We start from the raw sequence: 15174 nt of genomic DNA, 5'->3' as shown, positions 1-15174 counted from the left end.
TATGAGGGCGGGGTTTAAATGTTGAGTCATGCCTTCTGTCTGATTGGTTGGTTGTATACAGGGACAAAATGAGGCCATAAATGGAAAAAAAAAAAAAAAAAAATGCATTCATTTAAATTTTTTTTTTATCACAATTCATGCATTAGTATGTAGTATTAGTCATGATGACTGCTTTTAGCAAATTCTATTTTTTTTTAAATTGCAGAAGTCCTTCTTTAAACCCAAAAACTCACGCAGAACAGCAAAAGTACAGTTCCATCTGTTTATTAACTATAAAATACTGTACTGAGTTACTAAAACCATTAAAAAGAAACACTGGTAAACGTGGTCGTTGTCTGTAAAAAAAAGAAAAAAAAAGATCTTACACATACATACAGTATATATATCTGGTTTCTGATTTTTCATTAAAATGTATTCTTTAGCATTTTTACAAGATTCGACGTGTACAAAGTATATTCTGATAAGCTTTTCTTTCTCCTTCGACAGTGAAGGATCATTTACAAAACGTAGATCAGTTTTTTTCTATTCATTTTCAAAATAATCTTGCTCTTCTGTAACAGGACGATTTACGATATTGAAGGAACAGCAGACGAAGAACCAGCCTCCAGTCGTCGCATTCTCTCTTATGCTCTCTCTAGCAGCTAGTAGCTCCCAGTGCCTGTCAGCAGGCGTGGACGATTGTTCACAGAGGGGTCAAAATAAGACGTATGTATATAATATATACACACACCAAAACAAAAAACAAAATTACAGCAAAAGCAAGCCAATGAAAAACACATACACAATGAGGACAACGTTGGGGAATGAGGGTGTGCATGTTGGACCCTGTAAGGCTGAGCTTTGGATGGATGCGGGGCCAAGAGAAAATGGAAGGCCATAAACACACCCAGATGGGTTTAAAAAAAAAAACGTGCGAGCGTATGAGAGCATTCTCTCTTCATTGTCACACACAAAAACAGAGAAAAGTGCTTTTAACAAACATTCATAACGGGCACTTCTTTGTCGATGTGTGTGATTGTTTAGTGCGACCTGCACTCTCGTGTGGGTCATCTTGCTTTCATTGCGGTACCTTGTCAAACCTCAAATATGAACATAACTAGCAGCATATGATCAAACGTTTTCAGAAATGCAAACCTCTACAATTAGTACTTAATTGGAAACTGTAACCTTAACAAAGATGAACTTAAGTTGAAAACAACTGACTATCAACAAGACAATCTTTAGTGTCTTCAGTGGCGCAGGCTGGTGTGACCTCCGTTAAATCCACATTAACGGGACAGCTAATCAGCACAAATGCAGATAACGGTTTCCTGTTTTAGTGGCTACAAAAGGGCCAAGATGGGATGCGTAAGGATTTGGCAAAAGATGATCATTATAAGGCCTGAATGGAAGAGTTGGGCCACTGTTTTGTTTTGTTTTTTGTTTTTTTCAGCATAACATTCAACAGTTGAATCCTAAAAACGGTCAAAATAGGCACATTGAAAAGTGGGATGGAAGAAAGCGTGATGATGCATATGTGACTAAAAAAAGGGTAAGGCTGGTATGCTAAAAACTCGTTAGACCCCCTTTCAAAAAGTTATTCAAAGTGCACTCGTGTTAAACACTACGTAGAGGCCGAAACGTGATTGAAAGGCGCCACAGGATGAATGTATGAAAAAATATGATCAAACACTGACAAACGTGTTTACAACCTGTGGGGAGGGAGAAAAACAAAACAAAACAAAAAAACAGTAAGAAAAATCCACCCTGAGCTTCTGTGATTTGTGCAATCCGTTCCCCAAGTTTGGTATCCCACATTTTGCAGAATGTGGATAAAATCTATTGCTCACCTGTCTAAAATCATCTTCAGGGTGGATTTGGCTTTTCAGGCGGATGAAACAGAGAAGTGCGTTTAAAGAGTACATTACAAGTCTACTTTCTCTCTCTTTAGCCTGAGTATTTGCGGGAGTTTGAGACAGTTGAACCTGCCCGAGCTTCGATTGTCAAGGGGGGCTAAGGGGCTAAGAAGCCCACGTGTTCTATTTTATTACTGGAAGTGCTCTCAGCAAATTGGAGGGAGTCTCTACCTCGTCATCTTTCTGTGCGTCGCTTCCTCTCTTTGCGTCCTGCTGTTCTCTAGGTACATCGAAAAGACTCAGACATGACTGGAACATCACCACGGCAACATCGGAATCACAACCTGGGTCGTCAATCGCGTTTCATTAAAGCTTCTCCACGGTTTACCTCTTAGCGAAAAAAGTACTCTGACATACGTAGCTATTACGTGAAAATAAAACACTCATATTTGCCTCTATATAGCTTTCTATTACATGTGAGTATTTACACCAGAGTTTGTTTGCGTGTGATCTTTTTAATACTATCTGCAGTGGACTTGTCCATAAGTCTCGTCACGAATGAACTTTGCCTGCTGGTCGGGTCACATTTCGCTTGGCGAGAACGGCAAAGCACGGAAGTTTCTGCGGTGTTTTTTTTTTTTTTTGCCTAGCAGATGAGCGGGACGCCGTCCGTGTTAAAGATCATGCCGGTGGTGGGCTCGTAGGTGCCGGCCAGGTAGTAGAGGTCCTCGCTCTCGGCGTAGCGGCGCGTGTGGCTCATCTGCTCGTACTCCTCCACGCTGACCACCAGACATTTGTGACTGACCGTCTGCACGTCGTTCTCGTCGCTGTGGGACGACTGGTACAAGGCGCGCTGCACGCAGGCACAAACGCACGTGTTAATTAAGAGTCCACATCACGGCTCACATAGACCTCCGTTCAATTGTTGTTGTTTTTTTAAAAGGACAGGTTAGGTCAATTGTAGGTGAGATTAAAAAAATAAAAAGGTCGTTTTGTCATGATGTTACACAATAGTATCATTTTTTTCTTTTTATTACAATGAGCGAGAGAACCAGTGTTAATTTTGAAAGGACATTTTTATTCAGTTTTATAGTTATATCCTTTTGACTAAAATTAGTTTTAGTCATAATTTAGTCATCTAATTGTATTTTAGTTTGAATCCAATTTTAGTCGACGAAAATAAAAAGCAGTTTTAGTCGACTGAATTGACAGTTTAGTCGATATTTTCCTTCAATATACATTTCAATGTTTATACAGAAAATGATAACACACCTATTTGTAACTGTAATTCAACACGCAAGATAAAAAGTGCATAATTGCTTGAGATTAATCTTACAGCTGAACAATGAATGTAATCATGTTTGAACATTTAATGAAGTGCAGTCACACTGAACAGTTTCTCCAACCGGGGTTTCGTTCCTTCTGATTGGATCATGTGAATTTTCATCACTGTGTTGTTTTCACTTTCGTTTTAGTCATTGACGAAATTGTCAGTCAATTTTAGTTATCGTTATCGTCTCAATGATTGGCTTCTATTTTAGTTTTTGTTTACATTTTTGTCTGGAAAAATATTTTCGGGACGAAAATTTTTCGTCGACGAAATTATCACTGGTATGAAGAGACATGAAAGAATTCTTCAAAAAGTGTGCTTGTAAATGTAAATATTTTCCTGTTATTTTATTATTCATAATTTATTTCATCAGAATTCATTTAACATTTACTAATTACAATAGTTCAAAAATTTCAGTACGTGTGTAAAATACAAGAAAACGGTGTATTTTAACAATAGAAAATGGACTCATTCTTTCTTATGACATTATTATTTACATTAATTTAATTGTAATTAAGAAATTATTCAATATAAAATTTCAATTTTAATTTCAGTGTCCATAATGAATGCAAGATTGTATTGGGCTCTAAACCAGGGATGACAATATTTAATTTTTTAAAACAGACCTATTGTGAAGTTAAAGTGAGTATGTAAATTTTTTTACACAACAGTAAAAAACAATTTCAAACCCATAATTACCTTTAAAAAATAAATGTAAATTACTATTATACAAACATCGAATACAATGTAAAATTTATTTTATTAATAAAGCAACAATTTATTAATAATGTAATGATATTTGTATGTAAGTAACCATTTTTATAAGTACTTTTTACATTAAAAACGTTATTTTATCTAAATGAATTAACCAATAATTTGACAAGATTACATGACAGTGACATTTAAATGCCCGTTGGGCCAGATTAAAGTACAGCGTGAGCCACATGTGGCCCTTGTACCATACTTTGACCCCCCCTTGTAAACAAACTTTTGTAAAAGCACCAGGACAACAAACTAAAAATGTAGATGACGCCAAAATATCCCACCTGACGAAAATTTGAAAATTTTCATACACAGACTTACATGATGTTGCTGCAGTCCGTTTGATATTAATTTGACATCATGCTCATTATAGTGGTTGTACTTTGCAGTGGTGTCCAACTGCATGTCGGTCTCTTTATATTCAGGACTTCACAAGTAAGTAGTTCATATTAGAAACATTATTCAGCACAGCGCAATGTAGTTCTTTTTAAGTGTGTGAGGGAATTGGTAGCAAATACATCTCTGCGATGGATGCAGCTGACATAATGACGATAAAAGCCTGACGTGTCCTAATGGGATGCAATAGAGGAAGGCATAAATTGTAATTTGTCTCTTAGTAGGGCTGAAAAATGAAACAGCTGCTTTTTTTTTCTTGCTAAAGAACGCCATTATTCTCAAATTGTTGTTTGTAAAGAAAAAAGTATTTGGATAATTCCCTTAAGCTATTTTCATATTTAGAAATGGTTAAAAATGTTCATATTCATTTTCGAAGCATTACCATAGTACATGATTTTAAATTGTAGTATTTTGCACTTTTGAACTCTACAAAATGATTTCCTAATCTTGACAACACAATACAGGGTGCTCAAAAAAATAAATAAAAAATAAAAAATTGCCATCCTTTCAAAATCTAGTAACATTAGCCAAGTCTCACTCAAATGATCTCACATTTTAACAAGAGGTGTAAAAACTTTAGTAATGTTTCACTTGTTATTTCGTTTCAGAGTGATGATGGTATTTTGTATGTCAGTTGTTCAAACATATTAAAACAAGTGTGACGCGCGCCATGCTAAAAACTAGGGATGTTCAATACCACTTTTTTTCAGACCGATACTCAGACCCTCAGTACTCACCGATACCGATAGCAACTGCCGATACCAGTAGTACATTTTGACAAATAATAAAAAAAAAAATCACTAAAAGATATTTTTAAACAAATATATTTCCTTGAATTTTGACAAAAAAACAGCACAGTCACTCTTCAATAGTCTTAACGCTCAAAATAAAACACAAAAATGCTCTTTTAGTTTAAGATTCACAAGTTTGAAGTATTTCCAAACCGGTGAAGTTTTGGTGAAAAACTGCTGCAAACTAGCGTCAATTACAGGCAAGGAGGACTCACTTAACGTCTTCCCCCTCTGCCATCGGTCGCTTGTCCTCGTCTGCGTCACGAGTACTTGAAAAAAGGCTGGTATCGGCCCGATACCGATACCTGGTATCGGTACTCGCCCATCCCTACTAAAAACACTGCTAGCGTTAGCTGCTAGCTGTTGGCTCATTAATAGGGTTGCTGCTGGCTAACAAACGAGCTAGTATCAGGAATTTTAAAAGGGACACTATAATAATGAAAATCATAACTCATTTGCTCCCCAAAACGTATAAATTCCTTCTATTTTAAATGTATCAAGTGTCCCTAAGACGTATTTATGTTTTATTTTATTTTTTTTTTATACTAGAGCATACAGAAGGCTTTGATGCGGCCTCTGAACTGCAGAGAACGGTTGAAGCAATGGTAGTAATTACAAAAACGGCCAACAGCTGGCAGCAGGGTATAAGAGCTCAACCAGGGCCATGTTGCAAAACAAGCCGTTTTCCCCACAAACTTATCTAATGCTAATTGCTGCAAAACAGAAACAGATAGAAATATACTTTTTTTTTTTCTGATGAAAGAAGAGACTCTAATCTTTCGTTCGGTAGGTTCCATGTTTTTATAGCAATAGAACACAATATTCTGTGGGCCTTGCAAAATCAGTCAAAAATATTTAGTTAATAAGGAGATTTCTCACCTCCATGAAGTCTTTTTGTTGAATTGAAGAATGTAGAGCTGCTGGTAAAGACTGCCCACATATTTGTTCCCAGTTCTCCAAAAGGGACAAAATGTCACAATTAGGATACAAATTTAAATACCAAAACAGTGAAGTCCTCTCTTGCATTTTTTTGGGCCTCTTCCTACCTTCTTGTCCGTGAGTTTCTTGCCAGGGTTGGTCTCTTCTGGATGATAGAACCAGTTGACCCTGACCACCATGTTGCTGCCCCACGACTCCCACATGCTCTGGATGCGACCGATGAAGGGCAGGTTGGGCCTCCCAGCCGACAGGAAGACGGCGCAGTCGCCGATGCGGATCATCTCCCGGCCACGCACGATGGCCTTGTAGAACAGCTTCTTGGCCTTGCCTTTCATTCCTCGCCTCTGTGAAAGCGGACAACATCACAGGGAGGAACGAGCGACACGGAGGATGATTCTCGGAGATCTGCGTGGGAGCTCACCTGAGTGGGTTTCCCAAACCACTTCCAGAGTTGTCTGGCTGGGAGGAAGGCGGAAATTTTAGGCCTGTTTTCTACACTGGGAAGCCGTTGGCGTTTGGCCAACTCCTTGGTGGTGGGGAGGTGGACGCTCTCTCGCCGCTTCGGCCTCCCCACCTTCCCTTCTCCTCCGCTGGCCTTGGGTTTAGGAGGGCGGCCCCTTTGACCGGAACCCTTCCCGGTGGCCGGTTTGACCGGAGCGCTGGGAGTTGGCGAGGTTGAGAGTGAAGGTGAGGGTGAACGGGAGACAGGAGAGGCCTCCTCTTCCTCCGCTTTGACGTCATCAGCCTCCTCCTTCACATCCTCTTCCTCTCGCTGCTCCTCTTTGACTTTGTCCTGCGCTGCAGGCAAGGGAGAGACCGGGCCCGGAGGAGGAGTGGGGGTCCTGTCTTCGTCGGAGCTGCATGAGGAGTCATCCGTGGAGGACGAGGACGAAGACGAGGACGATGATGAAGACGAGGAAGAGCCGGAGCAGGATGACGAGGAGGACGAGCAGCTGGAGGTGCATTTCTTCTTCTGCTTCACGCTCCCTTTGCCGCTTTCTGCTTCTGACTCGGAGCTGCTGCTGCTGCTGCTGCTACTGCTGCTGCTTTGGGACTCTTCCTTCGTCGTCCTTCCGTCCTCCTCCTTGTGCTCCTCTTTTGGGACTTTTTCCTCCCTGGCGTCCACTTCCTGCCCTCTGTTGCGAGTCTCCCCTCTCTCTTTGGCCAGAACGTGCGTACTGTAGGTGGAATCTTTCTCCCGCAGGCCAGACTCGCACTCGGGGACTCTTGGTTTGGATTTGAGCGGTTTCGGGTCGGCTGCGGCCACGGGGGCGTGATCCCGTCGGACACTTTGGCCCTCCAGCAACATCAGAGCTTTGGTCTTTTTGGTTTTGGGCGAGGTCACGCCCTCGTGATCAAGCTTCACGAGGGGCTCGACGGACATGGGCTTCCGCTTCACCACGTCCCCCTGTCTGGAGGCGGGCTTGTTGAGCCTGGAGATGGAGTTGGGCCTGGAGGCCAACTGCTCGGACGGCATCTTCAGTTTGGGGCCGGGGAGGGTCACTGATGAAGTTCTGGGAGCCAGAGAGGAACCGGATTTACCTGCTGACAGCCTTGCACCCGGGCTGGGAAGGAGAACGGATCCGATGGGTCTGGAGCTGCCGTGATGGTCCGAGGCGGGTTTGTTTTTTGGTGCAGGGGTAGAGGCAGACCTGGGAGTTGGAACACTGGGCTTGGCTGCGGTAGATAATGTGGTCAAGCTGGGCCTGGACACAGGCCTGTTGGATGTACCGACACTGCCCTCTCTTTCTCGACGCTGGCCGTTGTATGAGGACAGATTGGGCTCACTGTACAGATCCACAGTCAGGACCTTCCCATAGGTGGAAGGGTAGGATGAGCTTAACTTAGCTTTAGATTTAGCAGCAGGAGCTGAGCTAGTCTTTCTGGGTCCCACAGAGGTTGGGCTACTTGAAGGGGATGTGATGGAGCTCTTGTGACCCGGTTTGGCTTGTGCCCCCACTGCGGGCCGCGAGGCAGGCCGAGGCTTTTCCTGAATTGCTTTCTGGCCGGACGAGTTCCTCTCCTGGGCTACTTTGTTCAAATCCTGGGTTTTGTCTGGAGGCTGGGTGGACGTTGGCGACTTTGTCTTCTCCTTGCAATCAGAGTTCAAGGAGCTTTCTGGGGTGGAAACAATAACACAACATGAAACATGGATGCTGGGTCGTTAAGAATGAAGCTCATGGTGTGAGCAACAGCGCATCCTCACACACACATCTCAATTAAAAAAAAGAAAAAGAAAAAAAAAGTTCTATTAATTCATATGCTACCGAGAACGTATAAATACGTTCTATTTTTAATATTACCAGTGTCCCAAAGACGTGTTTATACGTTTTGTTTTGTTTTTATGCTAGAGTACACAGAAGCCTCTGATGCAACCTCTGAACTGAACGGTTGAAGCTACGGTAATTATTACAAAAACGGCCAGCAGGTGGCAGCAGAGTATTAGGGCTCAACCAGGACCATGTTGCAACAAGCTGTTTTCACCACAGTTTTCAACCGATTTGTGAATAATAATTCAACTTAGCTATATTGTAATGCTAATTGTTGCACAACGTAAACAGATACAAATATACTTTTTTTCCTGATGAAAGAAGAGTGTGTCATTTTTCTTTTGGTAGGTTTCATGTTTTTATAGCAAGAGGACACAATATTCTGTGGGCCTTGCAAAATCACTCAAAATCCGGTAAAACAGGCGGGAGCAAAGGGGGTTGCTTCAGTGAAAATGTCTGGGAGTGAATGAGTTAATAACTAATTCTAATGTCTCTATGATCACCAGATTTCAAAGTGAAGTGAACCCAAAATTGCTCTTCACAGAAGTAAAATCCAGCCATTTCATCCATCTCAGGGGGCAGTCATTTTGTCACTTGCTGTCAACTGAAAAAGACATCAGTGGCAAAATGGCTACCACCTGAGATGGATAAAAACAGGCGGATTTTGCTTCTTACTTGATGTTCCACAAACACAATATGAATCAGAATACTGCGTTTAGACTAGTGGGAAGCACATAGAACATTATTGTAAAAGAACATTTTGGGGTTGACTTCCTCTTTAATGAACTGATGAACACCTCTTCCACGAGATTTGGCCTATTTTCATTGTTTGGCTTTGTGACTTTTGCAGTTTAACAAACCAGCAAAGAAACCAGGCTGACTTTAAAATGTTTCAGGCCTGCTTAGTCTTGCAATTTACCATATGTCAGACTTGAGCATAAAACAGCCCAATCCTTCCAGAACAAAATACTGTTTGAGAGAGAGAGAGAGAGAGAGAGAGAGAGAGAGAGAGAGAAAAAAAAAAAAAAAGAGACTAGAGTGATCATGAGAGCATTGATCTCACAATTACACTTTTTATAGCCTTGCTCACTTTGTTTCTTGATGAATATGACACCTAAAGATGACATAATATCGGCAAGTTCTATTTTAGAGTTTGGAGTCAAATATGATTGTTTTGATTTTTCTTACCCCAACACAAATGGTGCTTGCATTTGTCATCAATGGATAATGAAAGCACTAAAAGGGGAAAACATTGTATATCCATCACAAGTACTGAGCCAAATAATGTGAACTCCATCTCTTTATTTACGGTTTCATGCAGACACATTTAGTTTCATGTGAGAGAAACAATCCTTTGCTGGTCCCAAGAAATTGCTGATGAAAAGGGCAGAATAAGGCAAATAAAGGCAGACGTGATGGCTGTAGTTATTACCACAAGAGACAGGCTTATTTTAAGATTCTCTCCGAATTTGACCTGTCGTGGAAAATACCAACTTGCCTTTCTTAAAAGGATTGTCAATCTGCATTGCTGTCAAAACCGTTTGAATTCAACCAAATACAGTCGAATGTTCCTCACAGTGATTTTGCTATTGTAGTCAATTCATCCATCATTTCTGCGTGTGTGAGAACAGCTCACCTGGTTTGGGTTTGGGCTTGCGACCAGGTTTCCCTTTGACTTTTGGAGCAGTTTCATCAGTCTTGGCCTCCTTGCTGCATTTACGCACCCTCCTGCGAGAGCAGCTAGCCACCAGAAGTGCGGGGGAAGGCTCAGCGCCTGCTCAAGGGACACACAGACTTTAGGATTCGTAGTCTTACTTATATACATTGTAAAAGGACCAATTAGCACTCTATGATATTAGTGACAATATTTCCTCCCCCAGAGTTTATTCCCTCACAAAGTAACAACATAAAGCATGCTGGCAGTCCCTAAGCTGCAACAATGGAAGATATTTATTCAAGCTCCTGGCACAAGTTGTTGTTGGAAATGCTTCTGGTTCTATTCCCCTTCTACAAAGTTGTCTTTTAAATTGCTGGATTTTTTATGTTTTTCCTCTCTTTTTTTTTTTCCTTTTTTTTTTTTTTTTAAATAGTCAAGCACAACTCTCCAGAGGGCAAACTCTCTTTTCACAGTTATTTTTGTAACATACTCTTTTGTAAAAAAAAAAAAAAAAGGCATTAGTGAGTGAGAGATGTCAAAATGCCTTGCTGAAAGGCTCGTCAACAGTTTGTAAAATGGACTAGCATCTCTTTAATGCCTTGTCCCTATTGGTCTCTTTTTACAACTTTACATCAGAAAATATACACAACGATGAAGCCCGAGTCTTTGTACATAAAGGGGAGGTCAACGTTTTTACATTTCTTGACAATAATATGTTATATGTGACCTCACTAGTCTAAACATGACATTCTGATTAATATTACACTTATTTGTGGAATATAAGTTAGGAAGCAAAATCCAGCTGTTTTCATCCATCTCTGGGGGCGGCCATTTTGCCACTTGCTGCTGACTGAAGATGACATCACAGCTGCACAGGCAACGACCAATCACAGCTCACCTGTTTCCTGATGTTGCGCTGTAATTGGTTGTTACCTGAGACCTGAGCAACTGTGATGCCATTTTCATTGGACAGAAAGTGGCAAGATGGCCACCTTCTGATAGTTTAGTTTAGCATATTTGTTTATTTTGAAAACAAAAAACAAAAAAACTGCTGGATTTCGCTGCTTATCTCATATTCCTGTAACACAATATTAAGTTGAGTTGAGAATACCGTATTGAGACCAGTGGGGCTGCATACATGTATAGCATATTATTGTCATTAATGTTTCTTTCAGGTTGACTTCCTCTTTAATATTTAACAAACACACGTTTGTTTTTGTAGACAAAAAAAAAACTAAAACAAACAAAAAAACAATGTACAAGCTGTCAAGATAAAATCAAAGCAACAGGTGGTGCTGCAACCCCTAACCTTAACGTCACCTCAGCCAATCAAATGCTTGAAGGAAGTTATTTTGAAAACAAGGGTAAATGGAGGAAATGCGTGTGTTTGTGTGCTCTGAGCGGAACAGAGTCACATATATACAGACCAAAAAACACAAACAAAACTCAGCCCCGAAAAGGTTAGAAAAATATTGATCTGTCTATCCACACTGTAGTGGTGTTATAAAAAGTTTTATAAAGTCAATTCACTGTGACCTAAAACATAGTTTGTGTCTGAGGACAGAATATATTTTTGTGACACCCACGCAGACAGGATTCTTGCAAATAAAAATAAAAACAGGCGTGACCTAAGGGCCCCAAACTGAATACTAAACCAGCTTGGTGTTTTACTGCGACAGAGGTCAAGCGAAATCTCAAAGGACGACTGTGTAAACAATTCTCCCCTCTTTGTCAATCGGGGCCGTAACATTTTTTCTGTTCTATGCTGAAATAGGGAAGGAAAAAAAAGGAACAATCAGTGCTTATGTACAATATGTGCTCACAGTGGATCTTGTAGTCTGGAGGCAGAAGTCGTATATGAGAGAGGGGGATGCGTCCCGTGTCGCCATCGTCAAACTCCACAGTGATGAGATCGTCGTTCTCGTCGATGTCTGAACTTCCTGTTTGGGAGTGGAAAAGCAAAATGGGAAGAAGCAGTTTAGTTTTCTTGTCTTAAAATTTTGAATGGTGATTAATATTGTTATTATTGCTTTCTAATATTTTTGATTTGTAAAATAACCTAGCCCATTTTTTAAAAGCAAACCAGGCCTGAACTGCTCCTAAGTTTCATTTAAGTAACTCTGTAATAATAATAATAATAATAATGACAACAACAACAACAACTGCAGAGCACAGGCACAATAATAAACTTATTGTCAAATAAATACCTCTCTGACAGTATGCTATGACCAGTAGGCTATATTTATTCTTACACATGACTCATATCAGGTGTAACAATACTCTGCTGCATTGAAAAACACCCAATTGATATGATACATTGGTCTGTGCTGCCAGCTACAATTAAATCGTAAATTGACTATGACTCATGGCATTCGTTTGCACCGTTTGCGTGTGCGCTCGCGTACCGTTGACAACCGTGCCGGGATAAAGGCAGCGGTACTGCTGACTCCAGTAGGCAGCGATGCGGGTGCCCTCGGGGAGATAGCGCACCGAAGGAGGCTTCACATCAATGATCTGAACACAGACAAGAATAAAAGGACTTGAAATGTCAGCACAACACAAGCCACGCTAAGTGTTTCTTACCAACATGCCGTTTATTCATTTCATCAAGACTACACAGACAAACTTGAAGAAGCCATCCAGGCAGAGGGCAGGAGAGGTTTAGCGCATGTGGCCGTCACATGACGTATGACCTACTTTGTTTCATGCATGTTTCATGTTTCACTTTCAGCTCCGAGCGAGCGGCTGCCCTCTCATGTGTCACTGGAAATCCAAGCGAGAGCGACGCGGCGCATTTAACCCCGCCGTTCTCATGCGAGTGACATCCAGTTTACTCACCGCCTCCTGCAGCAGTTGCTCCAAGCAGTAGATGTGCGGACGGTTGCCTCTCTCGCCCTCCACCACCACGCTGTATCTGCGGCAAGGAATTACAACAGGCTCGAACATGTGCAGCCACATCCACTTTCCTATCTGTGATTTCGGTCCTCGACGCAGCATTGCATCATTTCCAACTGAGTTTAATCAAGCGTAGCTGGCTAAGGCTGCTACGACTAATTTTTTTTTTCTACATACACACCTTGTTGGCCACTCAAAAAACAAAAACAAACCCTGACGACATGATTATGGATGCGCAGTAATTTGTCTCTATTGTTGCACAGCTCACATTTATATTCCCAGAGAATATTAATCCTGCTTTAAAAGGGATTAAGTCTAGCTTTCTTTTAACTCAGCCACATCGGATTTGAGTGCAGCTCAGTGAACAAACTAGAGCTGGTATTTTTTTCCCCCGTTTCAGTTTGTCAAATGCTCTTATTGATTTGCTTCTTGTGATTAAGATGTTAAGTATGCATTACGCTGCATCCTGAGGCACTTTGGCACATGAAATGGAAAAGGAAACTGCAAGGCTCGTTCTGCACTGCATTTCTATTATACAGTCAAACCTCATAACTCAAACGGTTGTTCATGACGGTTGGCAATAACTGATAAGCCAAAGAGGAAACCTTAAAAAAAAAAAATAGATATCACTGAGCCAGCCTTGATGTGCATGACCCGTCTAAACTAAATATTCCACCAAGAATATGTTTGAAAAAATCTTGTCCATAGCAGAACTCGCCAATAAATACGGTTTTAAAGTACAGTTACTCAATTTGTGCTTTGATGATGTGATTAACCAATCTAAGATACTTCAAGATGAAGTCAACACCAAAATTTTGTCACTGATATGTTCTATGCCAGGGCTGGGCAAACTCGGTCCTCGGAGGCCGGAGTCCTGCAGATTTTGGTTGTTTCACAGCTGACATGTGATCAGCTCATCAGCAAGCTCTGCTTAAGTCTGATAACGATCCTGTTGATTGCAATCAGCTTGTGTTGGAAGAGGGAAACCTCCAAAACCGGCAGGACTCCGGTCTTCAAGGACCGAGTTGTCCCGCCCCTGTTCTATGCAGACCCACTAGTCTAAAGAACGGTATTCTGATTAATATTGCATTTATGGAATAAGAATAAGCAGCAAAATCTACCTGTTTTTATCCATCTCGTGCAGCAGCCATTTTGTCGCTTGCTGTGAACTGAAAATGACATCACAGTTGCTCAGGGCTTAGGTAATGACCAGTCAAGGTTCAGGTTGCAAACATCACATGACCAACTCTGAAAACAGGTGAGCCATGATTGGCTATTACCTGAGCAACTGTGATGTCATTTTCAGTCGACAGTAAGTGGCAAAATGGCCGCCCCCTGAGATGGATAAAACTGGTGGATATGGCTGCTTAACTCTTTTTATAAAGCACAACACTATGGAGTGCGATTTTTATTCATTTAAATAGACAATGCCAATTTTTATTTTTATTTTTTTTTGAAAAGCATATCCATTCATTTCAATGTGGAAAGTTGATTTCTGATACCAGTGCTCTTTTACATGCTTGATCACGGAACAAATTAAACCCATATTTCAAGACATTCAATTTCCATGATTATTCAAGTGAAAACTGCATTTGAAATCCAAACAAACATAGCAGATTGTGTTTGAGCGCCGAGGTACTTACATATCCGGCGAGTGCACGGTATTCACGTGTCCTGCGTACAGAAGGTGGTCGTCCATTGGGATCAAAACCCGTAGCCCGTCCGCCAGAGAGTCCTTGTCCAACACACACTGCACTGGAGCTGGACGCGGCAAACAGAAAACACAAGACGTGAATATTGAACACGTGTGCCGGTTCTTCTGAATAGTGACGGTGCTGATGCATAAACAAACGCTGACCAGGTGTTGAGGACCTCTCGGGTACACTGTTGCTGCGCGGCGGGATGAGCTCGTCTTCACTGAAGCTGCTGTCCTGATTGGGCTCAAAGTCTTCATCGGCAGCCATGCTCTCCATCAGCCGGCTCACTGCTCCCCTCGATTGCTGCAAATGACACGCAAGACCCTTATTTTTCTAATAACATCATATTCTTTGATTCAGCTTTACAAAAAACATTTTGTCTTGGTGAGAGAGGTTTTTGTTTTTCCCTTATACTTATTGACATCAGCTGCTTCCATGCAGTCGTCACTTGCATTTAAATAGATTCAATAACTGAGATCCATGGAGGGGGGAAACATACATTTTGATTGACACTATTGATTAGGGGTGTGAATTGCCTAGTACCTGACGATTCGATTCGTATCACGATTCACAGGTCACGATTCGATTCGATACCGATTAAT

General features: G+C 41.3%; 1 protein-coding gene across 3 annotated transcripts in view; it reads right to left on the bottom strand.

The window, feature by feature from the left end:
- Window positions 1-248: 248 nt before the first annotated feature.
- The window catches only part of tnrc18 (trinucleotide repeat containing 18), a 68650-nt gene continuing 53724 nt past the window's right edge, over window positions 249-15174 (bottom strand). For all 3 annotated transcript variants that reach the window (XM_077540325.1, XM_077540335.1, XM_077540342.1), the window contains exons 21-30: window positions 14734-14875; window positions 14519-14636; window positions 12819-12894; window positions 12386-12494; window positions 11804-11920; window positions 9960-10097; window positions 6475-8171; window positions 6161-6397; window positions 5994-6068; window positions 249-2688 (exon numbers count right to left, since the gene is read on the bottom strand). In XM_077540325.1, the coding sequence (XP_077396451.1) occupies window positions 2482-2688; window positions 5994-6068; window positions 6161-6397; window positions 6475-8171; window positions 9960-10097; window positions 11804-11920; window positions 12386-12494; window positions 12819-12894; window positions 14519-14636; window positions 14734-14875 (2916 nt within the window). In that variant the 3' untranslated portion in view covers window positions 249-2481. The remainder of the gene's footprint in view (window positions 2689-5993; window positions 6069-6160; window positions 6398-6474; window positions 8172-9959; window positions 10098-11803; window positions 11921-12385; window positions 12495-12818; window positions 12895-14518; window positions 14637-14733; window positions 14876-15174) is intronic.

The sequence above is a fragment of the Festucalex cinctus genome, chromosome 1 (genome assembly GCF_051991245.1).
Source record: "Festucalex cinctus isolate MCC-2025b chromosome 1, RoL_Fcin_1.0, whole genome shotgun sequence".
Lineage (NCBI taxonomy): Eukaryota > Metazoa > Chordata > Actinopteri > Syngnathiformes > Syngnathidae > Festucalex > Festucalex cinctus.
Note: the sequence above shows the minus strand (reverse complement) of the source record. Positions and strands in the feature narration are given on the sequence as shown.